This window comes from Chlorocebus sabaeus, chromosome 19 (assembly GCF_047675955.1).
Source record: "Chlorocebus sabaeus isolate Y175 chromosome 19, mChlSab1.0.hap1, whole genome shotgun sequence".
Classification (NCBI taxonomy): domain Eukaryota; kingdom Metazoa; phylum Chordata; class Mammalia; order Primates; family Cercopithecidae; genus Chlorocebus; species Chlorocebus sabaeus.
The window spans coordinates 14,795,574-14,821,155 of record NC_132922.1 but is presented as its reverse complement, the minus strand read 5'-3'; the positions used below and the strand labels follow the sequence as shown (position 1 = coordinate 14,821,155).

General features: G+C 40.8%; 1 protein-coding gene across 12 annotated transcripts in view; it reads right to left on the bottom strand.

Moving 5' to 3' along the window:
* The window catches only part of RBFOX2 (RNA binding fox-1 homolog 2), a 295,689-nt gene that overhangs the window by 266,255 nt on the left and 3,852 nt on the right, over positions 1-25,582 (bottom strand). Inside the window, exon 1 of one of the 12 annotated variants that reach the window (XM_073006747.1) lies at positions 11,079-11,204. The exons of the other annotated variants lie outside the window; for them this stretch is intronic. Coding sequence (XP_072862848.1) covers positions 11,079-11,189 — 111 coding nt within the window. The 5' untranslated portion in view covers positions 11,190-11,204. Of the gene's footprint in view, positions 1-11,078; positions 11,205-25,582 lie in introns of those variants that run through there. 12 annotated transcript variants of the gene reach the window in all.

Here is a 25,582-nt window from a genome sequence, read left to right as displayed (position 1 = left end):
TACCTCTGCCTCCCAGGTTCAAGTGATTCTACTGCCTCAGCCTCCCAAATAGCTGGGACTACAGACACCCACCACCACACCTGGCTAATTTTTGTATTTTTAGTAGAGACAGGGTTTTGCCATGTTGGCCAGGCTGGTCTCGAACTCCTGATCTCAGGTGATCCACCAACCTTGGCCTCCTAAAGTGCTGGGATTACAAGCATGAGCCACCATGACTGGCCCAAAAGTTGTATTTCTTATAACAATGCTAAAACATACTATGTTTAAACATCGAGTTTCAGAGCCCAGAGGGATTGCTAGACAATAAATCAATATAACAGGAATTCCAATACACACTGTATCCAAGGAGTTCAAAGCACTTGGCTTTAAATACTACGTATGTGCAACATGAATCAGACTTTGAAAATTTAACTTTTGCACTTCATGATTTGTGCTAATTAACAGCCTTTGTATTATACTTGACTTTATTCTCAGAAAAAGAAAAACTGGAAGGAAATCAGGGAGGGATGGAATAAAGAAATTTAAAAAAAAAAAAAGAGAGGAAGGGTGGGAGGGTGAATGAACAAGGTACCCGGGAATGTTTTTTTATCTCCTGTGATAGGAAAAAAGCATCCCAATAGAGTTCTCAGTATCTACCTTCCATCTGTTTTCCTTTGTTTTTCCTCTATCCTCTCTGGGCCCTTGTTTGTTTGTTCATTTGTTCACAGTCCTGATTTCTTTGTGCTTTTGCCTGCCTCTTGACATCTTTCCCTTAACCTGTCTCCAACTCCACATCTCCACAGAATACAAAAGTTAAATCCTACTCAAAAGCAAAGAAGAAATTTTAGAACTGAAAGTTCTTTACAATGTTACAGATCATCCTGATCTAAACCTTTCAGTTTCGGAAACTGAGGTTCTGAGAGATTCCGGGATTTGCACAAAGTCACAGAACCAATAAATGATAGCATCAAAATTAAAACCAAGGTTTTCCCATTAAAGTACTAAAGGAAAGCACAGAAAGCTATTTTTAAACAGAGTAAAGAAGGGCCTTCACAGAAAGAAGTAAGATCCAAGAGTTTTAAAATAAACACTTTATATATTTAACTACATTCAAACGTTTTTCTCTGGCCCCAACACATACACACACACACACACACACCATATATATGTATATACATGTTCACATACATGCATACACCACAAACAAATCCAAAAGACAAGTGACAATCTGAATGGGAAACTACAATATGAATGACAAACACTACTTTCCTTAATTTATAAAAAGTTCCTACATATCAATAAGAAAAAAACAATTATTTTGAACCTGAGTTTATGACAAAAGAAATATAAATGATTTGTAGAAATGTTTTTTTAAAAGATCCCCTTAAACTAAAAATATACAAATTAGGTCAGGCACAGGGGCTCATGCCTATAATCCTAGCACTTTGGGAAGTTGAGGTGAGAAATTACTTAAGGCCAGGAGCTTGAGATCAGCCTGGGCAACATAGCAAGACCCTGTTTCTACAAAAAATAATTTAAAAAATAGCCAGGCATAGTAGTGCATGCCTTAGTCCTAGGTACTCAGGAGGCCCATGCAGGAAGATGGTTTGAGTCTAGGAATTCAAGGTTACCATAAGTTGTTATCATACCACTGCATTCCAGCCTGGACAACAGAGCAAGACTCTGTCTAAAAATAAGAAAAACAGGATGGGCTGGACATGGTGGCTCACGCCCATAATCCCAGCACTTTGAGAGGCCAACGTGGGCGGATCACTTGAGGTCAAAAGTTCAAGACCAGCCTGGCCAACATGGTGAAACCCCATCTCTACTAAAAATACAAAAATTAGCCAGGCGTGGTGGCGGGTGCCTATAATCCCGCTACTTGGGAGGCTGAGGCAGGAGAATTGCTTGAACCCGGGAGACGGAGGTTGCAGTCAGCCGAGATCGCGCCACTGCACTCCAGCCTGGATGACAAGAGTGAGACTGTCTCAAAAAAAGAAGAGAAAAGAAAACAACAACAACAACAAACAAATTAAAAGGCCAAGATACCATTTTTCACTTCAGCTTGTGAAAAATCAAAGTCCGGTAACATAACAGAAAAATGTCCCTCTAATACTCAGCAACACCTAGCAAAAGTTGAAATGTGCAGACCCTTAGAAACACAATTCCACCTCTCAGAATCTGTCTGCTTGTGCTTACCTTATGCACACAGCAACATACACACAAGCAGCGTTGTTTCCAAGAGCAAAAGACTGGAAACGACTTAAACATTGAGCAATAGGACATGTTTAAACGAATCATGATTTAAAAACAAATAAACACACAAAAAAAACTTACCATGGGATACTATGTGGTCATTTAAAAGAATTAGGTTGACTGGCAAAACAAACGAAATGTTCTCTAAGGTGTTTTGTTCAGTGAAAAATAATGAAGACTCCTTTGGTATATAAATGGGGCATATATCTACAAATATTTATGTGCAAAAAATTTCTCCAGAACATAAAAGAAATTACTAATGCTTCTATCACACCAATACTCCAAAACGAGCTTCAGGACTCTTCAAGTTCTTGAGACGGAGTCTCACTCTGTCACGCAAGCTGGAGTGCAGTGGCACGATCTCAGCTCATGGCAACCTCTGCTTCTCAGGTTCAAGTCATCCTCCTGCCTCAGCCTCCTGAGTAGCCGGGACTACAGGCACGGGCCACTACACCCAGTTAATTTTTTTGTATGTTTGTATAGATGAGGGTTTCACCATGTTGGCCAGGCTGGTCTCAAACTTCTGACCTCAGATGATCCACCTGCCTTCGCCTCCCAAAGTGCTGGGATTATAGGCATGAGCTGCCACGCCCAGCCAGGACTCTTCTAGTTCTAAACAGCTCCTACATTAGTAAGTTTTTCTAATTGCTAACTTGCAATTACTTTCTTCAAAAGACTCCTTGAACTCTTATTCCCTATACAATGAAGATGTCTGTTCCTTCTCAAACTTCAACTTTGTCTTCTGACCATCTTATCAACTGGGCCTGCTGACCCCTTCTCTGTTCCTACAACTTGGAATTTTCTTCACCTTTTTCTTCTTTCACATCCTGACATTAACTTATTCTTCCCATAAACATACTTTGCAGCCTTCCAAAGCCTGAAGGCCATTACTAGGAGTTGGCATTCTTTTTGCTCCTCATTCATTCTCTTGTATTGATTCATTTCATTTATTATTCAGCAAACATTTATTGAGTGACAACTGTGTACCATGTATTATAATAATTCAAAAAGAAAAACCAAACACCTGGTCCCTATCTTAAGAAACTTGCAACCTAGGACAAATTTTTAAAATTAAACTTCATAGCACGGCATAAAAAGGGGGGGAAAACTAGATTTAGGGAAGCAACCTTCAAATGTCCAGCTACATATACCAAATTGACAGCACTGGGTACCTCTAGGGAAAGAACAGAGACTGGAGGTGGTGGTCAAAGTGGCCACTGGCCTTATACATTTGAGTTTTTGGCTTTTTGGTATTAATAAACTTACATATTAATTAATTCACAGTTAAAAACTTTAATCAGAACAAGGATAACTAAGCGGGAAAAAAGAAAAATAAACTTTAAGAGGTGATATCTAATGAATTTTATACTCCTAATCACTATTTAGCATGGTGTCTTGGCACATAAATGGAGCTCCAAAAATGGCCACTAAATGAAAGAATAACTGGATGTGCAGAGTTCTACAAAGCAGAGTAGAAGGGAAGAAAAACAGTCACATTCAGCAACTGTTGTCTTTACTCAACAACTGTTTTTTTAAAGTTAACGCAGGGTTTCTCAACCTCAGCATTACTGATATTTTGGGCCAGATAATTCTCATTGTGGGAGACTCTCTTGTGCATTTTAGGGTGTTAAAGTAACACCCCTGACTTCCACCAGTAAGATGCCAGTAAGACCCCCACAATTATAAAACTCAAAAATGTCTCCAGACTTTGCCAACATCCACTGAGGTGACAAAATCGCCCCCAGTTAAGAATCACTGAGTTAACCAATTACACATCGCTCTTTCCACTTCCCTAACCTCCATGCCTTTCTCTCAATTTGCCCACTGATTTCAGTGCTTAGGCCTAGATTATTTCAACACTCAAGTTGACAACACTTTCAAAACTGAGACTCCAAGTTCTTCAACCTACTTATTTCCAGGGAGCTCTACCTACACCAAACTCATCCACTGGATCCTTACACATCATTGCTACCCAAAACTCCTCTAACGTCAAGATCTCAAACTCATATGAAAAGCTCCTCCTGTCCTTTGTTTTCTCCCATACCCTTATTCTACCTGAACTCGTTCATCCCAGTTTACCGACACTTGGCACTAGGTAACGTGCACTCAGCTACACTCATGGACTTCCAAGTACTGTCTGATAAAGTAAAGAAACACCCGGGCAAGGTGGCTCACGCCTATAATCCCAGCACTTTGGGAGGCCAAGGCGGGTGGATCACCTGAGGCCAGGAGTTTGAGACCAGCCTGGCCAACATGGTGAAACCCCGTCTCTACTAAAAATATAAAAATTAGCCAGGCATGGTGGCAGGCACCTGTAATCCCAGCTACTTGGGAGGCTGAGGCAGGAGAATCATTTGAACACGGGTGGCGGAGGTTGCAGTGAGCCAAGATCATGCTACTGAACTCCAGCCTGGGTGACAAGAGCAAAACTCCGTCTCAAAAAAAAAAAAGTTAAGAAACCATCATGACCAACTCAATCCCAGCTGGCACTTACTGAGACTGAGCAACCCTTTCATCCCACCTCTTGATGAAACCTTATTACACAGGAATAGCAGCTACTTCTAAAACTTCTCACTCTCCTCGAAGTGTCAACACCACCTCTACCTGCAGACTCCCATTCTCTAACTGAAGAAAGGTTGAGTTCCTCTAACATAAGCTCATTCAACTTCTCTTCTCATAACCTCATACACATTAGATGCTCCATAAATATGTGTTAAATCTAGGCAGAAAACACATCCTGGCTTAATACTGGCTGTATTCTAAGGAATGATGTTTACGGGGAAAAACAGCTCTCGCTGAATTTCATTCTAATTCAAGATTTTATTCTACAATACTAAGCAACCTTAAGGAAAGTCAACAAGCCTCTAGTTTCTCAAGGCTACCACCACCAATCAGTGGCATACACGGCTGCTGCAAAGGAATCCTCTGGATAATCGTGAAAGCATACTGAGGGTCTAGAAGGAAGCATAAAATATAAACTCCAACGATAATGACTATACTGCAAAAACGTGCTGCCCATAAAAGTGAGCAATTCTTAATTCTGCAATTCAATGAGATGCAAAGAAGTATCTAAACAAAATGACAGAACACCGATGGCAATTCCACATGCAAAAGACCCGTCACTTGGCACTTTGTGGGGACTGACAAATATTCTGAGAGCAAAAATTGCTCCACAACAGAAAATAAGGGCTTTAAGTAATTAACTGGCATAGGCAACTATATAACAACTTTAGAATTAAGTGTCCCATTTTCACCTAACCCTAGTGCCTTCCACAGGTACATGTTCATTGTCAGAAGAGAAAGGCAGCATATGTATTCCACTGAAAGAATCTCCAGGTCCCCACTGAATCTAAGGCATACCACTTTCACCAGCTTTTGTCTCATGCGGTAACTACGGAATAAAAGGTTTGGCAAAAGCTTTAGCGAAACAGAGCCAATCATTTCTCATAACGTGTTCTAAACTTTTTTCTTGACCTTTAGCTTATGGTAGCTTAGACAAGTATCTTAAAAGCATTTCTAGTCAGCCATTTTTGGTAACTTGTGAGCAAAATTATTTTTAGCTGAAAAAGTTTATTTCAATCCCTCTCTCATAACTCAGAAGCATCTGACCAGGTTTAGTTCAAGCTTTCCAGAATAATTTGTCTTTGAGTGGATTCAAAGCATAAAACATTTCAGCTTCAAAGGAGAAATTCTCTCCTTAATCGACAGAATGAGCAAACAAAATGTGCAAATATATAGGATATGTGAAAAAAAATCACCTGCCTACCTGCTGCCAGCCCTGGTATACTGTAGAAATTAAGCACTTAAATGTTGATAAAAATTTTTGAAAGCCTCTAATGGACAAAACAACATTGTCACAGCATTCCATGCTATGAAGAGCAAAATGCATGCCCGCATGGTAGAAAGTGCTTCATGTAGATTCAAATATAATTAAACAGAACATAAGATTCAAGTTGTTTCCATGCAGCACTCAGCCTGTGGTTCCAAACAGAGGGAAAGTTTCTTGAAGGATGCAGACAGATGAGAAAAAGAAAGTAAGATAGTCTGCTGGAAGTCAGCACAACTACATATATACAACATAACCAAATACAGATTTTCTTTGTTCTTTTTTGCTCTTTTTCTCCTTAATGAACAAAGACTACACTACACCATCTACCCTTACAAGGATATGTTTCTGAAGTGGTAGGAGAATCTAATCACCAGTGTCCAGCCAGCTTGGTGAACAACGGTCCTACATGATTGCAAGAGAATAGCAGTGTGCAGATGAACTAACTACCAAAGACACTTTGGGCAAATCCCTTGCCCACATGCCCTCCACCCCAACTTCACTGACCCAGTTGCAGTTCCTCTCATATCTTGTCCGTGTGCATGCTGTTTCTTTTGTCTAGAATAACCTGCCCTGCTCGTCCACTCAATATGCAGCAACAGCTTCTGCAGAATGTTGTCTGAATGTCCATCCCACCCCAGCCGGATAAGAATCCCTCAATTCCTCCATTATGCTCCCATAGAAGCACTACTCATCCTGTCTTGGTACAGACACTCCTCTATCCACCACCAAGTTAGGTTCCAGAATGAGAGGCTGCTCCTAAGTCCATTTATTCATAAAATTCCAAGGTGAAAAAATCCAAGTTACCCATGGATGCATGTCTAGCGAAGGGATGTTTCTTAAGAAAAAGGGAGAGGTTTATGGTAGTGATTCTTACTCATTTTGCTTCTTCTCAATCCACTTTATGATTTGCACTTGACCCTTTATAATTGTATTGCTGAATGATTTATCTTGCATAGACATTCACCATTTCTAATGTACTTTCCATTTTTAATCATCTCTTCATTCATCTATCCCTTCATATCAGCACTTTCAGTAAATAAAAAATGTAAGAAGACATAGCTAATATACAAATACATAACCGTATATAATATAAATATATAATAAATAAATATAAGTACTGGAATATCCTACATACAATAAACAATGTCATACACAAAATCAAAATGACAAAATGACCATGTGCCACCACACAAGTACTATTTTTTATTTGTGGTAAGCAGAATTGGCATACTTTTGCTCCAACACCTAACTTGACTCATTTCTATGAAAATTAGCAAGTTTAGGGACCATAAACCCTATGTTTACACAGTACCTATCCCTCTGTAATTTTAATAAATTATTTTATTTTTAAAACAATACATGCATGTAATACAAAATTCAAAAGGCATAAAAGGTATACAATTAACAAATTTTGTTGGTATGATTTTTTATATACAATAAAAATTAAATCTTCACCTATACCTTTATTCCTCTGTCTCTCAATGCTCTGAGGAGGCGGCGGCAACCGCTGGGGAGTGCTGTGTTTCCTGGCAGACGGTCTATGTACACATGGATACTTTTTTACTTTATACAAATAGTAGCAAACTATACACTCTTCTGTACTTTGATTTTCACACCTGATGTATTTAGAGAGTGTTCTGTGTTCATACAGAGCTGCCTAATTGTCAATGGCTGCATGATATTCCACTGTATGAATGTACCTTTTTTTTTCTCATCAAGAATCTACCTTATTTTATTTCGCAGATTTTCTGTCAAAGAGCATTTTTGTTTCTTCAACCTTCTGCTACTTCAAATAATGCTACAATGTATATTCTTACACACAGATGCAAGAATATCTGTAGGATAAATTCCTAGAAGTGGAACTGTTGAGTCAAAGAATATGTGCATTGTACATTTTAATAGACATTGATAAATACTTCTTCATGGAAGTTATGTGACTTTTCACCACCACAGCAATATGAGTCCCTATTTCTCTACTCACACCCTTATCAAACCATTGTGTTATCAAAATTTTTATTCTAATTTTACAGTTGTTCCATAAACCTCCCCCCAAAACTCAAGCTTCATAAGAACATTCCATTAACTCTGTAACTAACCCCAGCATTTAGCAATGTTTAACATGTGGTAAACATTCAAATTTTGTTAAATCAAATTTTGCCTCCAAGCAAAAGGAGAAGGGGAAGGGCTGTTGCACAATAAGAGAGGATTACATTTAATATAAATAACGAGAGTGTTTAAAATGTTAGCACTTTTTCCCTTTTAGAGAAAAAGGAAGAGAGAGAAGGAAAAAAGGATGGATGAATAGATTGATTCTGATCTAAAATGGTTTCTCCTAGATGTTTAACAAAAAATAGGGGCCAAGAGCAGTGGCTCATGCTTTTAATCCCAGCACTTTGGGAGCCCGAAGTAGGTGGATCACTTGAGGCTAGGAGTTCAAGACCAGCCTGGCCAACACAGTGAAAACCCATCTCTACTAAAAATAGAAAAAAATAACTGGGCATGCTGGCACACACCTGCAATCCCAGCTACTCGGGAGGCTGAGGCATGAGAATCACTTGAACCTAGGAGGGGCAGGTTGCAGTGAGATTGCACCACTGCACTCCAGCCTGGGCCAGAGTGAGACACTGTCTCAAAGTTGAAAAAAAAAAAAAAAAAAAAAAGGAAAGATTCATACCTGTCTGAAATAGTTAAGTATTGTCCTACCTTAAAGTAAAGTATACACTCTATCTTCAAAATGCCAAGAAAGCTGAAGGGCCTCCCAAAGGAAGGAAGGAAGATTCCCTCTCTGAAACTGCCATAGGATACTGAAACTTCTCACATCAATATTCTTTTTACACAGCTTCAAAAAAAATTGACTCTCATCATATATTTTACACAGTCACACAGTTAATATCTCATGCATTTGCTTCTGTATGGTACCCAGCATAGTTAATACTAAAAGTCTTTCAGCGAATACAATAAATACTGAACTCTGCAGCCCTCTAGTCATATGTATTTGCCATGGTCTCTGGCGCCGGTGCTTTGTGCTATAACAACCACCATAACAACAGATAACACATAAAACTGTAATGACTTATTTAATACAAGCCTCATTTATTATCTCCATTTTACAAATAAAAAACTGAAGCACAGAGGAGCTAAGTAACTTGCCCAAATGACACACAGCTAAGTAAGATTAGAGACAGAATTTCTGGTATCAGAAAGGGCCTTCCTTTTTTTTGAGACAGGGTTTCGCTCTGTTGCCCAGCCTGGAGTACAGTGGTGCAATCATGGCTCACTGCAGCATCTGCCTCCTGGGCTCAAGAGGTCCTCCCACCTCAGTCTACCGAGTAGCTGGGACTACAGGCACACACCATCATGCCCGACTAAGTTTTGTTTTTCGGTTTTTGGGTTTTTTTTTTTTGTAAAGGCGGAGTTTCACCATGTTCCCCAGGCTAGTCTCAAACTCTTGGGCTCCAGTGACCCACCGCCTTGGCCTCCCGAAGTGCTGGGATTACAGGCATGAGCTACTGTGCCCAGACAGAAAGGATCCTCTTAACCAAATATTTTAATACAGTGTGGTAACTGCTCGGACAGAGGTATTCACAGAGTATCTGTTACCACAGAGCCACCTGCCACTACACTTTCACATATACTCTGCGAATATTTCCATCCAAGCAATTATCACAGTGTATTAAAATAATCTATATACATATCCTCTGCAAATTTAAGTCACTGTGCAACTGGGTTTTAGGTTACCAGGTGGAAGACGAAAATACCATTTCCACTCCTCGGGTCGACACTTCACCTTTCCTATGCTGGTACTTCTTCCACTCCTGTGTGCCACCATTTCCTAAAACCCATCTCTTCTAAGGTAAAATCTATATCTCACTGTGTGCTGCTGCCCTAGACATGCTGGCCAGACTTCTCAAATTGCCTTGGGTACCTTCTCAGAGTCCCGAAACACTACTGAGACCCACATCATTCCTGCTGGGTAGAACGGAGGCAGTATAGTTCCCACCCCTCAGCAGCCACCAGCCCAGATCGATGACTCTTATCAGGGACATGGAGTAACCTGAGCCACCTGCCAACCCATCTCTCAACTGCTAGGACAGGCGCTTTCTGCTATCAGGTTGCACAAATGCCTGGAAACCTTACACCGGGTGTGAAGGAAAACGCAATAGGGGAAACAACACAGCATCTGGTGCCCTGCCTGCTTCCATTCACTACTTAGGGAAGGAACACCAACCTGTGTGACTTGGGCCACAGAGACTGAGCAGGCCTAACTCACCTACTGCAGAGCCTTGGGACCACAAAGACTGTACGGTGAGATTGGAACTGAGTAGAGGTCGACATTCACCTAGAGAGTGAGAGACAACCCCACTGGCCTCATCCTCATTCTCTAAACAGCTAGAATACCACCTCTTCCGTAATATTCTCATGGAGAAAAAAGGCTATGGCAGAAGCCAACTCTGAAAAGCACATTTTATTTTGTATCTTTAAATGTAGAAGTCTCTAAAGATTAACTGTGCTAGAGTCAAACCTAAGCTTGATATCATTAATTCTATATCTAAATCAGAATCCAATTACTGTTCAGTATATACACACACACACGTGTGTGTTTATATTCTCTATTGGTTGAGCCAAATTTACTTACTTCCCATCAAGTCTCAGTCATGGAGAGCCCATATCCTAGGGAAGAAGAGCATTCACTCAATTCTGGGGCTTTCCATAGATACAGGGGTTAAGGGTAGCCAGTGGCAATTATGGCTGCTGAGACGGGAACACCTATTAGAAACTAAACCTTCCTTTCTCACAATTCAGCACAAAACTTGGTTCACTGAACAGCATCCTGACAACAGTGACACTCAATCAGGATAAACCTAGGCATCTGGGAAACATCTGGTATACAAGATGTCATCATGAATAAAACTCACACTGCAGTTAGATTCCATGTGCAATGACTCACGGCAGATCTTGAATATAATTACTAATTCAATGACATATACGATAGCTGACCCACAATGTGCCCTACCAGTGCGAAAAAGACCAGGGGCAGCTGACTGGGGCACATGGAGAGACGAGGACACCTTTCACTCAGACATCTCCAAAAGGTAGCACCATCAGGTATCTGTAGGGTATTCATGTGAAAGAACAGAAATGTAGATTAGGTCTCCGATCCTGGGATTTCACAATTCCATTAAAATGCAGAATCATACTATATGAGGTCCTGCACTAATCAGTCATCTTTACCAGGGACATTTGGACATGGTTCTCTCAGTAGACCAGAAGAATCTTAAGTCCAGAAAGCTAACAAATAGAAAAAAAAAAAAAAAAAAAAATCTACAAACTGATATGAAATAATTTCCAAATAGAAAAGCAAAGCAAAGTGCAGAATAGTATGCATACTAATGCTGTCAATGGAATTTTAAAAATAAATATTATGTAGGCACTATCTCTGGAAGGATACCCAGATAACTAACAATACTAGTTACTTCCAAAAAGATAAAATAGGCAGCTAGGAGAGGGGGAGATTTTTGACTCTTCTACCTTTTGCATATTTTGAATCATTAACCATGTGAATATATATGCATTAAGAAAATGTAAAAGGAAGAAGAAAACACTCCATACAAGAAACTCTCAGAAAAATCGCACCAAGAAATAAAAAGACTAAGAAATGAAAGGTTCTACTGAGCCTTACAGGCAAAGTCTGAGTTTATTGTTTGCTGTCACATTCTCTCTCTGAGCCTAAGATATGTTGTCCATAAAAATGAGTATACTGACTATTTTCCATGACTAAAGCAGAGGGCTGTTACAGATAATTTCTAGATGCCTTCAGCTCGGATGATTTTATACTACCCACCATTATCAATCCACTGATTGATCTGTTGTTGATCTATTGTTCAATCAACAAAATTAGAGATGGAATAACTCTGAGATGAAAAAAAAGCCAAAAAACAACAACAAACTATCATGCATACCACAACCAATTATCCCAGTTCTACGTGAATCAGCTGTCAGGTAACAGGTAAAATGTTTTCAATATCAAATATATGGCATGCCAAACCAATGAAATTCCTTTCACTCCATTCCTCATCAGTCATACCCTTTCAGTCTTAAGGGCCATGAAACGGCACTGGATAAAGAGCCACAAGATCTGGGTAAAAGCATCAGCTTTGCCACTTGCTAGTCTTGAGGCTTAGAGAGGTATATTTTCAGCTGAAACATGGGAAGAATCATCAACTATCTTTCAGGGTTGTTGAAGAGAATAAATAAGAGCCTGCACAAAAGCATTTTATAAACTGTAAAACATAACACAGAAGCTGGGTGCAGCTACTTGGAAGGCGGAGGGGGGAGAATCGCTTGAGGAGTTCAAGGCTGCAGTGAGCTCTGATTCCACCACTGCATTCCAGCCTGAGTGACTGACTGAGAATATCTCTTAAAAATAATAATAACGGCCGGGCGCGGTCGCTCAAGCCTGTAATCCCAGCACTTTGGGAGGCCGAGACGGGTGGATCACGAGGTCAGGAGATCGAGACCATCCTGGCTAACACGGTGAAACCCCGTCTCTACTAAAAAAAAAAAAAAAAAAAAGTACAAAAAACTAGCTGGGCGAGGTGGCGGGCGCCTGTAGTCCCAGCTACACGGGAGGCTGAGGCAGGAGAATGGCGTAAACCTGGGAGGCGGAGCTTGCAGTGAGCTGAGACCCGGCCACTGCACTCCAGCCCTGGCGACAGAGCAAGACTCTGTCTCAAAAAAATAAAAAATAAAAAAAATAATAATAATAACATAAATGTAATTGTTGAGTATTACATGCAATTTTAGTCACCATGCTTCAAATCTGGAGGGTGACTATAGAAAAAACAACACAAATTATTAAGATTTAAAAAAATAGATCACATAAGGGCTGATCTATCTTTTTCAACAAACATCAGTTCTTTTGCTGCTGTTGTTGTTGTTTTGAGACAGAGTCTCGCTCTGTCACCTGGACTGGAGTGCAGTGGCACGATCTTGGCTCACTGCAACCTCCGCCTCCCGAATTCAAGCGATTCTTCTGCCTCAGCCGCCCAAATAGCTGGGATTACAGGTGCCCGCCACTATGCCCAGCTAATTTTATCTTTAGTAGAGACGAGGTTTCATCCTGTTGGCCAGGCTGGTCTCGAACTCCTGACCTTGTGATTTGCCCGCCTCGGCCTCCCAAAATGCTGGGATTACAGGCGTGAACCACTGAGCCCAGTCTACTCAGTTCTTATTATATTATATCCTGGGCACAAGGCTACAAAAGTTGAGATTTTTCCTTAGCTGGGCATGGTGGCACATGCCTATGGTCTCAGCTACTCGGCAGGCTGAAGTAGAGGACCGCTTGAGCCTAGGAGTTCAAGGTTGCAGTGAGCTATGATAGCATCACTGTATTCTAGCCTGGGTGACAGAGTTAGACCCTCTAAAAGAAAGATTGTTCCTGCCTTGAAGGAAGAATTCCAAAAGCATTTGAGGACAAGAATAAGAAAATAGGACTGAGTAATAATGATAAAAATGGCTATTACATAATAGAATACCTACTACATGTCAGGCCCTGAACTAAACACATTACATACAGTATCTCTTTTTAATTCTTACACTAATCCTATAACGTATTTTACAAAGAAAGCTGAGATTTACATAGGTTAAGTCACTTAACCATGATCCCACAGCTGTGAAGTGGAAATGCTGGTACACCACCTCAGGTTTGTCTGTCTGCAAGGTCATTCTATTTTCTTTATAATCTCAGAGTGGTAAAACCTTCACTAAGCATCACACACACACACACACACACACACACACACACACACACACTGAGAGAGAGAGAGAGACAGAAAAACCACTAATGAAAACTTTAATAGACCCTATTACGTTTGAAAAATTAGCCTCTGATACAGTAAATTGAAAAAAGCAAGGAGCAAAAAATACAGAGAGTTTGCTAGTGTTTGTGTCAAAAAGAGAGGAGGAGGGATAACGCACAAATTAGTAACAGTGGTTACTTGTTTGGTAAAGGGAATAGGGACAGATAGGAAGCAGAAATGAGAGGAAGACATTTCACTACGGATACATTTATGAATTTAGAGTTAGGAAGTAACTTACAGGTAGGGATCCTGCGCGTAAATCCTGGTTTGGAAAATGCTACACAATAGCTCAGCATCACAACATCTGCTTATGAAAAGTGTAGTGTGATAGATTTTTTTTTAATGTGTTTAATTCTAATGTCCAAAGTTATTTAACTTTTTTTGGTGGGAGGCTGGGGCATGGGCAGAATGACACCTAGTATTATTTCTTAAACAGCAATCAATACAATACAGCTTGGGATACTAGAATTAAATAATTTCCTAACTTAAAACAGAACGCTGGATCAGTCAATTTTTTTAGGTTTCTTTAAGCGCTGGGATACTGTTAAACCAAAGCATTTACTACTTGTCTCTAACACTGCAAAAATTACTTAGTAAAGCTAAAATCCAAAAGGGGTAAATGATACCTACACCAAAATCAAGAAAGTCAAATAAGGGATTCTTAAAATAGGCTTCCCAGGATTGAAAAGCAAAGCCTATAGAGTAACACTTATTTCAAACTACTCCTAGAGAGAGAAATGCAGAGTAAGCAAAAAGGAAAATTGTGCATGCACACACGGATATGGGTTATCTATTAATCATAGCATTTTTATACAGCTGACAAAAATAACTCGGAGTCCCTGATAAGCGTCTCTCTGAAGGGCTACTACATGCACTTAGCACACTTTAATGCTTAAGTCTGAAGGTAGGAAATGCCAAAGTTAACCAACTGATCTCCAACACTGTAAAACATAGCCAGCTCAGAGCTAAAATGCTGCTGCAAAAAGATTTATTCAGTATCACAACAAGCAGCTAAAGATTTTTAACAAAGTAGAGGGACAGAAGATGTCTATAATGAGTAAAAAACAGCAGCTGGGAATGGAGAAGAGCTAGCTAACAGAAAAATTAGTGTATAAATCCAAATACAGACCTTTTGAGTATGACTAGCATTACCTCAAAGTCTTGGATGATATCAAAATTTGCCAATTTATTATCAGCTTAATAAGAACCACGAATGAGACTAGGACTTCTAGTTCAAATATAACACAAAACATATAGTAAAATCTTAAGTATATAACAAATACAGACATATATGAAACGAACTGCTTAAGCAATAGCTATATAGCAGTACACTGCATTCTTTTAAACGAGGTGTGCATAGCATAAGACCAGGGTCAGACTTTCAGGACAAGTACTACCAACTCCCTGTAAGCTTTGCCAAAGGGGAGACTTCCAGAAGTTCCAACAAAGTCCTCAAACCCACTGTGCCAGCCACTAACAGTGACCATGTTCCTGGAAGCTTGTATATGAGGAGCAAACCAATGAGTTAAGCTTTGTGGATGCTGGGAGCCACCACAAAACATCCTTCAATTTTGCCAGTTTTCACTTTGAAATCACACATTCCTACTATCTTACCCCCTAGAAACTAAGAAACAGCAGGTGAAAGCTGTCAAAGCCACATATTCAGACTGATTAGGGGACAAGCCAGTCTGATTAGGGGACAGCAACCTCATTTGCAGATGCTTTTGCAGGTGAAGGAGAAGCTGAATAAGGAGAAATTTAATGGCGGTAGGTGGCTAAAAACAGATCTACAATTCCTGCCTTTTACCCAAAATTATTACCCACCCTCCCAAGAATTTTTGTGGACCACTGAACTGAAGAAGGAAAAGAAAGAAAAAAGGAGAAAACAAACTAGGCTGAAAGTGTGACTGTATAAAAATCCCCAAGAGGATGAATTATGAAACTAAACTCCACGCAACAGGGCTAACTATGCAGTTGCTTTTCCACTTGCCTAATGGCCCAAGACAAATAGAGCAGGGCCATCCAGGAGTCCCAACAACTTCCAGGAAAATGGAACCAACATCCTCCTGTCTCAGAACAAGCCACATACCCCTGAAAGTAACCCCTAAGTGAAATCCATATAGATCTGCTTTGAAAATCACTCTGGCTGGCAAAAATTAAGGCCCACTCCTTCAAACAACTGCCAATTTGTACGGGAAAAAGCTCATTTAAAAAAAAAAAAAAAGCAATTGAAAAAAATTCCTATAAGCCTCTGTCCAAAAGTATTCCAACTCAAGCAATTGCTGCAGGCCACATTCAGACACCCCCAGTCTCCCCAGAACTACGCCCTGTCTGTAGTTCCTCTAGTTTTACTCACGTAGCTTCTGCCTCCACCCCAATCCCCAGAGCTAGGAGAGTTCCATGGCCACACCACCCATCCCTCATGATAAATCACACTTTGCTTGTGGTATTTCCAATTAGAATCTGGCAAAATCAATGCAGCCAGAAAAAATAAATAAATACATAAACAGTATGCCTCCTCAAAAACCACATGCCTGGAATAAAATATCCAATACCCTGTGCAAAATCTCTCTTCTTCAACAAAGGAGAAACCAAGGAACCAGCCTATATATGGGAAAAATCCCACATACCAAGGTGTTATCTGGGGACCTAAGTCCCTGAGAAAACCCACATCTTATGGTTGAACACACCCATGTGGAAGTCTAAACCTCAAAGGCTGTTTTCCACCCTTGGGAAAACAGGTTTTTAAGCAGTTATTCAATCATTATCATTTGACAAATCAAGAATGTCATCTACTTCATAAGTGGTATTTATCATGTGTCCTGTGCCTTGAATTTTTGGCAGAAATTTCTAGATGCCACGTAAGTGCAGGACTCATCAGAAGGAAGTGATATATTACAGGCTGCTCTCTCTCATTCCCTTCTCAGAATTCTCTTTATTCACTGAGACCAGAAAAGGCCAGAGGCACTATGAAGTATAATCATTTGCAGCTAAAGAGGCCCCTACTAAACTGGCTGGAACAGGCAAGGATTATACAGGACCCCAAATCAGAAGCTGAAAGTGAAGTGGGAGGGGAGAACAACAGCCAGAGAGAATTCTTATAAAATACTTCTATGAATCTCTCGCCAAAGCTGAGATTTAAAGAAACAATATCAAACTTCCTTATTTTCAAACATATCCAATACGAGTGATGTGAAAAATACCATGTATTGTGAAGGGTCTCCGCTTGGTATTTTCCCCAGATCCATAAAAACAAGCTATAGTGCCAGGCACGTGGCTCACGCCTGTAATCCCAACACTTTGGAAGCCGAGGCAGGCGGATCATGAGATCAGGAGTTCGAGACCAGCCTGGCCAACATGGTGAAACCCTATCTCTACTAAAAACACAAAAATTAGCTGGGCTTGGTGGCGGGTGCCTGTAATTCCAGCTACTAGGGAGGCTGAAGCAGGAGAATCGTTTGAACCCGGGAGGTGGAGGTTGCAGTGAGCCGAGATCATGCCACTGCACTCCAGCCCGGGTGCCAAGAGCAAAAACTCCATCTCAAAAAAAAAATAAAAAATAAAGCTATAGTATCTGACGAAATTCACTGGTTGAGAAGGGAAAGGTTAAGGCCTCCAGTTGATCCAATAGTTCTCACCCCAAATGGTGGTAATGCATGTGAACTGCTACACTCCAGAATCCTGCAGCAGCACTGTAAAAAGGTAAATCAACAGCCTGCTCCAGTGAACTGGAACAGGTTGGCTCTAATTGCCCCTCTCACTTGTGTGGTTCCTCTTTTCTCCTTAACCACACTATCACAAAGGAGCTTTTTACACATACACACGTGCACTCAATTAATATCTGAACACAGGAAACTAAATATCAGGTTGCCATGCCTACCCAACACATTCAGCAGTTAAATTCTACCCCAGCTTCTGTTTTCAGAGACCCCTCTCACCTTTAACCCTGATATCAATGAAAAGATCAGGTAACATCCACATATCACACAACATGCCGTCTTCACAGGGGATGGAAAGCAGACCAACCGCCAGACCCCCCAGGGAAAATCTGGATAAACAATTAAAGCCATCTGCAGACCCCAACTGAGAAGCAGGAAGACAAAGTTCAATTTAACAAAAATGGACAACTTCTTGACTACTTGGGCCCAGGCATGGTGCTAAATCCTACAGACTCCTAAGGATCTCACAGTCCGGGTAAGCGTGGTGGGGCAGACATTCAATCAAGTATTAATCTAAAAAGTCCTTTAACAGAGCTATAGACATGATGTCTTGGAAGACAGCAGGAGTGCAGGAGTGTGGGAGACATGGGAATAGTCACAAAAGGCATCCAGGAGGAATCAATATCCAAACTCATTATTAAAGATTGAGCCTTACAAATGTGGGGGTAGAAGAGATGAAACAGGAACTTTGGGTAGAAGGAAAAGGAACAAAAGCACAGAGGTATTCATTAGCTGGGTGGCACCATATGCTCAGAAAACCATAAGCTACTGGACATGGACTTGGAGGTAGAGTGTAGAAAGAGACAGAGCTTGAAAGTTACACAGAAGTCAGGCCAAACAAGATAATAGACAATCCTAAAATCAAACACAAGCTTTCAAAAGATTTTAAGTGAGAAGTAACAAATTGGCTCTTTTATTTTATTTCTGAGACAGAGTCTCACTCTGTAATCCAGGCTGAAGTGCCTTGGTGCGATCTCTGCTCACTGCAACCTCCACCTCCTGGGTTCAAACAATTCTCCTGCCTCAGCCTCCCAAATTGCTAGGATTACAGCATGCGCCACCATGCCCAGCTAATTTTTGTATTTTTAGTAGAGATGGGGGTTTCACCATGTTGGCCAGGCTGGTCTCGAACTTCTGACCTCAAGTCATCTGCCCACCTGGGCCTCCCAAAGTGCTGGGATTACAGGCGTGAGCCATCGCACCTGGCCAGATTGGCTCTTTTAGATAGATCACTGTGTCAGCAGTCTGGAGAGCGGGTTTGAAGAAACTGAAAAGGGACCACAAGAGACAACACAAACGCATCCCAGCTCAATTTCCATAGACAAAATGACAACAAAAAGTGCCACTTTTGAACCAACATATTTAACAAAACTTATGAAATTTGAAACACAATATTTTCACTGTTCCTGCATTCTATGTACCACTAAGACAGCCAGTGAATCTGTCACCCACCCTCCTAGCAGAGATCCCACGGGTTCTAGGAAATCCATGTCCCCACTGCAGACACTGTGATACCAGCAGTGGTCCTTTTACTCCTTAGCAAAGAACTGTCTCCCCTTCCTCTGACAAGAGAGACCACAATGACCAGGTTCATTCCGCTCCTCCACCCTGGATGATGAGCAAATGAGGTTTCCCCTTTAACACACTGCTCATCTCTAGTAGTTCCCAACTCTGGCACTTAATCAATCAGAAGCACGTTAGCCACTCCATGCAGATTAAACAGTAAGCAGGAAGTTAGTGCTGCATAGCAGGATATAAGGAAAGCAAGAAATAAACATGTAGTGCTGGGTTCCTTGATAGGCACTTTAAGAGTATATGTTAGAGTTTATAAGAGTATATGTTAATTCTCCCAGTTCACAGATGTGGGAGCAGGAGCTCAGAGATGCTGAATAGCTCATTCACTTGGTAAATGGAGAAGCCAGGATTTGAATCCGAATATAAGAAGCTCTAAATGGTGCTTCCTTACTACACCATATTTCAAATATATATGTATAACAAATATGATTACATATTAAGATTGGTAATAAAAATATCTCACCGTTAAAAACAGAGAAGAGATTCATGGATAGGAAGAATCAATATCATGAAAATGGCCATACTGCCCAAGGTGATTTATAGATTCAAAGCCATCCCCATCAAGCTACCAATGACTTTCTTCACAGAATTGGAAAAAACTACTGTAAAGTTCACATGGAACCAAAAAAGAGCCCGCATTGCCAAGATAATCCTAAGCCAAAAGAACAAAGCTAAAGGCATCATGCTACCTGACTTCAAACTATACTACAAGGCTACAGTAACCAAAACAGCATGGTACTGGTACCAAAACAGAGATATAGACCAATGGAACAGAACAGAGCCCTCAGAAATAACACCACACATCTACAACCATCTGATCTTTGACAAACCTGACAAAAACAAAAAATAGGGAAAGGATTCCCTATTTAATAAATGGTGCTGGGAAAACTGGCTAGCCATATGTAGAAAGCTGAAACTGGATCCCTTTCTTACACCTTACACAAAAATTAATTCAAGATGGATTAAAGACTTAAATGTTAGATCTAAAACCATAAAAACCCTAGAAGAAAACCTAGGCAATACCATTCAGTACATAGGCATGGTCAAAGACTTCATGACTAAAACACCAAAAGCAATGGCAACAAAAGTCAAAATAGACAAATGGGATCTAATTAAACTAAAGAGCTTCTGCACAGCAAAAGAAACTACCATCAGAGTGAACAGGCAACCTACAGAATGGGAGAAAATTTTTATAATCTACCCATCTGACAAAGGGCTAATATCCAGAATCTACAAAGAACTTAAAGTTGCAAGAAAAAATCAAACAACCCTATCAAAAAGTGGGCAAAGGATACGAACAGACATTTCTCAAAAGAAGACATCTATGTAGCCAACAGACACATGAAAAAATGCTCATCATCACTGGCCATCAGAGAAATGCAAATCAAAACCACAATGAGATACCATCTCACACCAGTTAGAATGGCAATCATTAAAAAGTCTGGAAACAACAGGTGCTGGAGAGGATGTGGAGAAATAGGTACACTTTTACACTGTTAGTGGGACTGTAAACTAGTTCAACCATTGTAGAAGACAGTGTGGCGATTCCTCAAGTATCTAGAACTAGAAATACTATTTGACCCAGCCATCCCATTACTGGGTATACACCCAAAGGATTATAAATCATGCTGCTATAAAGACATATGCACACGTATGTTTACTGTGGCACTACTGACAATAGTAAAGACTTGGAACCAACCCAAATGTCCATCAATGATAGACTGGATTAAGAAAATATGGCACATATACACCATGGAATACTATGCAGCCATAAAAAAGGATGAGTTCATGTCCTTTGTAGGGACATGGATGAAGCTGGAAACTATCTTTCTGAGCAAACTATCACAAGGACGAAAACACAAACACCACATGTTCTCACTTATAGGTGGGAATTGAACAATGAGAACACTTGGACACAGGGTGGGGAACATCACACACAGGGGCTTGTTGTGGGGTTGGGGGAGGAATAGCATTAGGAGATATATCTAATGTAAATGACAAGTTAACAGGTGCAGCACACCAATATGGCACATGTATACATATGTAACAAACCTGCACATTGTGCACATGTATCCTAGAACTTAAAGTATAATAAAAAATAAAAAAAATTAAAACAGAGAAGGGACATAAATCTTACAGTCTCAGATTAAGGGATCACTCACAATTAAACGATCACAACTGGAATCTCCAAATGTTATAAAAAAAAGTCACTTCTGAGCATTACTGACCAAAAAGTGTTCAAACTCAAATAATCAAAGCAATCTGGCTATCCTCCAGAGAAATGTATCAAATCCTCCACATACTTTCCCCTCAGAGCCCCTAAGACAAGATTTGAAAAAACTCATGGCTGACTGCTCACTCTCTTGAGTAAATGACTTCCCGAACTACTTTGCCCACCCAAATTACAGAAATGCGTCCAGGATTCACATGGCAGTTCTGATCCGATTTGTCCCAATCCTGGCTCAAGCAGCTTTGCGCTACTTTCCTAACCAGATCAGCATCAGCCAATGGGTTTATTCAAGCTGATCTGTGATGGATTAGATAATGAAACCTTAGCCTTGGAAGCTGCCTGCTTGTATTGGGGTCGTAGAGGAGAAGAATAGGAAACTCAATACTCCTAGGGGCCACCTAAAACACCAAATGCACTCACCATCCCTCACTCCATCTGTCTGCTCATGCTCCAATTACTGCCATTTCCTTCCAATCATGTCTGTGGTTCTTCCCTCCTGTCTTTGAAGGAAGTGCACATTCGCCCCAGAATAAAGATGTTTAGTATGCTTTACAAATGTATATCAACAAAAATTGAAAGAAATCTGCTTACTAAAATGACTGTCTTTTTCTACAAATTATTAAAGCCTGACATCAAACTGAAGGCCGGAGAGATGTTAAACTAGAGATTCACTAGCAACATTCTTGTTTATACAAAGTAGTATAACTCAATTTCTTTCTCAGCAGTCCTGTAATCTTGAGGCCTGTCTGCACCAGTCTGCTTTATAGCAAAATGAAAGTTAAATTTCTAGTTAGCTTCTGTTGTGTTCACATGTCAGTGTGATAGTGAAAAAAAAAAATGACAGAGTAGCTAGAAAATGGGAGGCAGTTGGGAGACAAATTCAACTCAGGCTAATCTCTTGAGTCACCCCGAAGAATAATTCTACTCTGATTTCAGATCTGACTTTCTCCTTCTCAAATACATTTCCAGTTTTACATTTGCAGACTTCCTTGTGAGACATGGGGGAAAAAGGAACAATTTTTACATGACTGTGCCTCAGTTTCTCCAGCTACAATATTTACCACTTTGGTAGTATTATAGGCTTAATGTCTGTGTCCCTCCAAATTTTCTATGTTGAAGCCCTAACTCCAGTGTAACAGTATTTGGAGGTAGGACCTCCAGAATTAGCTTTAGATTGGGTCATGAGGGTGGGAACTGTATAATAAAGGAGCACCCTTATAAGAAGGGGAAGAGACCACTGACTCTCTCTCCCCAAGAGCACACACTGAGGAAAGGCCATGTGAGTACACAGCAAGAAGGTAGCTATCCACAAGCCAGGAGGTGGGTCATCACCAGACACGAAATCTGCTGGCACCTTGATCTTGGACTTCCCAGCCTCCAAAACTGTGAGAAATAAATGTCTGTTGTTTAAGCCACCCAGTCTATAGTATTTTGCTGTGGCAGTCTAAGGAGACTAGGACAGGGAGAGATGAAAAATTCAGTAATTTCAGTGAAATATTGTTCATTAAATTACTTGTAAGAAAAAAAAAAAAGCACAATATTTTTATAACTCTTCTCAAATGGTAGCACCATGCTTAGTTGCAGCACCAAATACCCAAATGAGGGTACAAAGAGACATCCACTTATGAGGAAACAAGCCCATAAATAAGCAAATGGGAAGATAAACTACTTCAATAAATACAGCATCTACAAAGCAACTTCAGGCTATCTGGAACCCCTTCCCTGAAACCTGAAAGAAAGTCATCTTACCACTAGAATAAGCTGCTAATAGGAATAACTGCTGAACCTACTTGGCTAAACTGGATTTATGACTCTATGGTGAGAAGCAGTTACTCGGCCATATAATAATTATACCATATCAACATTTCACTGACATAAAGAATTCTGCTGAAAGCTATAAGTAGTAAGGTATATCTTACCTTATACAGCAGCTGAACTCTTAGAAAACTGCACAAAAATAAAATTTTTGTGAATCAAATTGTTCACTAGAAAAGCTGACCAAGCCGGGCGCGGTGGCTCACGCCTGTAATCCCAGCACTTTGGGAGGCCGAGGCGGGCGGCTCACAAGGTCAGGAGATCGAGACCATGGTGAAACCCTGTCTCTACTAAAAATAGAAAAAATTAGCCGGGCGCAGTGGTGGGCGCCTGTAGTCCCAGCTACTCAGGAGGCTGAGGCAGGAGAATGGCGTGAACCCGGGAGGCGCAGCTTGCAGTGAGCCGAGATTGCGCCACTGCACTCCAGCCTGGGCGACGAAGTGAGACTCCGTCTCAAAAAAAAAAAAAAAAAAAAAAAAAAGAAAAGCTGACCAAAAGAATTCATTCCCCAGTATGTTTTATAGGGCCTAAATTTCATACATATCAGACTTAAAGTGAAATGAATCTCTAATAGCCCTACAAGTAACTCATTTAACTTCCCACCAAGTTTGAGTTACAGTATTTCCAAGTGCTCTAACTACATTTCTCGAACTGTACATCAACTTTCCAGTTGAGTTTGTCACTTCTCTCCTACTCAGGTTTCTCTATTTCCATACTCTTTCCAGGGCTGCATCGACTCCTCTTCCACCTACATCAAGTTTCTGTATACTGCCTTTGAAAGCACCGACCCTTCCTCTCTCTCTCATAGGGTTCCTTCTGAGCCTAAGGATTATAATAAAAGTTTCCGCTTTTTTTTTTTTTTTTTTTTTTTTTTTTTGAGACGGAGTCTTGCTCTGTCATCCAGGCTGGAGTGCAGTGGCCGGATCTCGCCTCACTGCAAGCTCCGCTCCCGGGTTCACGCCACTCTCCTGCCTCAGCCTCCCGAGTAGCTGGGACTACAGGCATCTGCCACCACGCCTGGCTACTTTCTTGTATTTTTAGTAGAGACAGGGTTTCACTGTGTTAGCCAGGGTGGTCTCGATCTCCTGACCTCATGATCCACCCGCCTTGGCCTCCCAAAGTGCTGGGATTACAGACGTGAGCCACCTTGCCCAGCCTGTAATAAAAGCATCACAGACTCTCTGGAGTTTCCTAAACTCCATTTTGGTAAGTGATGATTTACTGCAAAGCTTAGTGATACAACTTAACAAGATTCAACTTTGGAACCTAATGCTTAGCACTACAGCTCCATTTAGTAAGTAGCCTTGGGAATGATTCCAGTAAGTGAACTTATTCTATAAAAAGGGGTGAATCCAAAGTGCCTGGAAAATTCTGTGATGATACCCTTACTCCGGAATTTCGTAATTTTTTCTTAACCCTTAACTATCTGTAAAAGGTAAATTTCAATTTCAATTTAACAGGCATTGAGCGCTTACCAAGTACCCAAAACTGTTAGGTATTACGAAGGATACATACAAAGGAAATATAGTTCCTATCCTTTAGAAGCTTACAATCTTAGCAGTGAAACAAGAATAATAAAACAATTAAGGGACAATAAAAGATGATGCACAACTAAGCATCAATATACCAGTAGGCAAGAGTAGGATCTGAATGGTGCAAACTAAGCTGTCAGGGAAAGCTTCACAGAAGGAGCTAGAAAACGTGTTAAGAAAACAGGCCAGCCGCAGTGGCTCATGCCTGTAATCTCAGCACTTTGGGAGGCCAAGGCAGGCGGATCACCTGAGGTCAGGAGTTCGAGACCAGCCTGGCCAACATGGTGAAATCTCATCTCTACTATAAATACAAAAATTAGCAGGATGTGGTGGCGCATGCCTGTAGTTCCAGCTACTCAGGAGGCTGAGGCACGAGAATTGCTTGAACCCAGGAGGCAGAGGTTGCAGCGAGCTGAGATCGCACCACTGCACTCCAGCCTGGGCAACAGTGAGACTCCACCTCAAAAAAAAACAAAAAACAAAAAACATGTACTTTAAGGCAAGCCCACATACCCAAAACACTGGCTACAATAAGATTTTTTTTTTTTTTTTTTGAGACAGTGTTTCGCTCTTGTTGCCCAGGCTGGAACGCAATGGCGGGACCTCGGCTCACTGCAACCTCCACTTCCGGGTTCAAGTGATTCCCCTGCCTCAGGCTCCCTAGCAGCTAGGATTACAGGCGCATGCCATCACGCCTGGCTGATTTTTTGTATTTTTAGTAGACAGGGGTTTCACTATGTTGGCCAGGCTGGTATTGAACTCCTGACCTCAGGCAATCCGCCCACCTC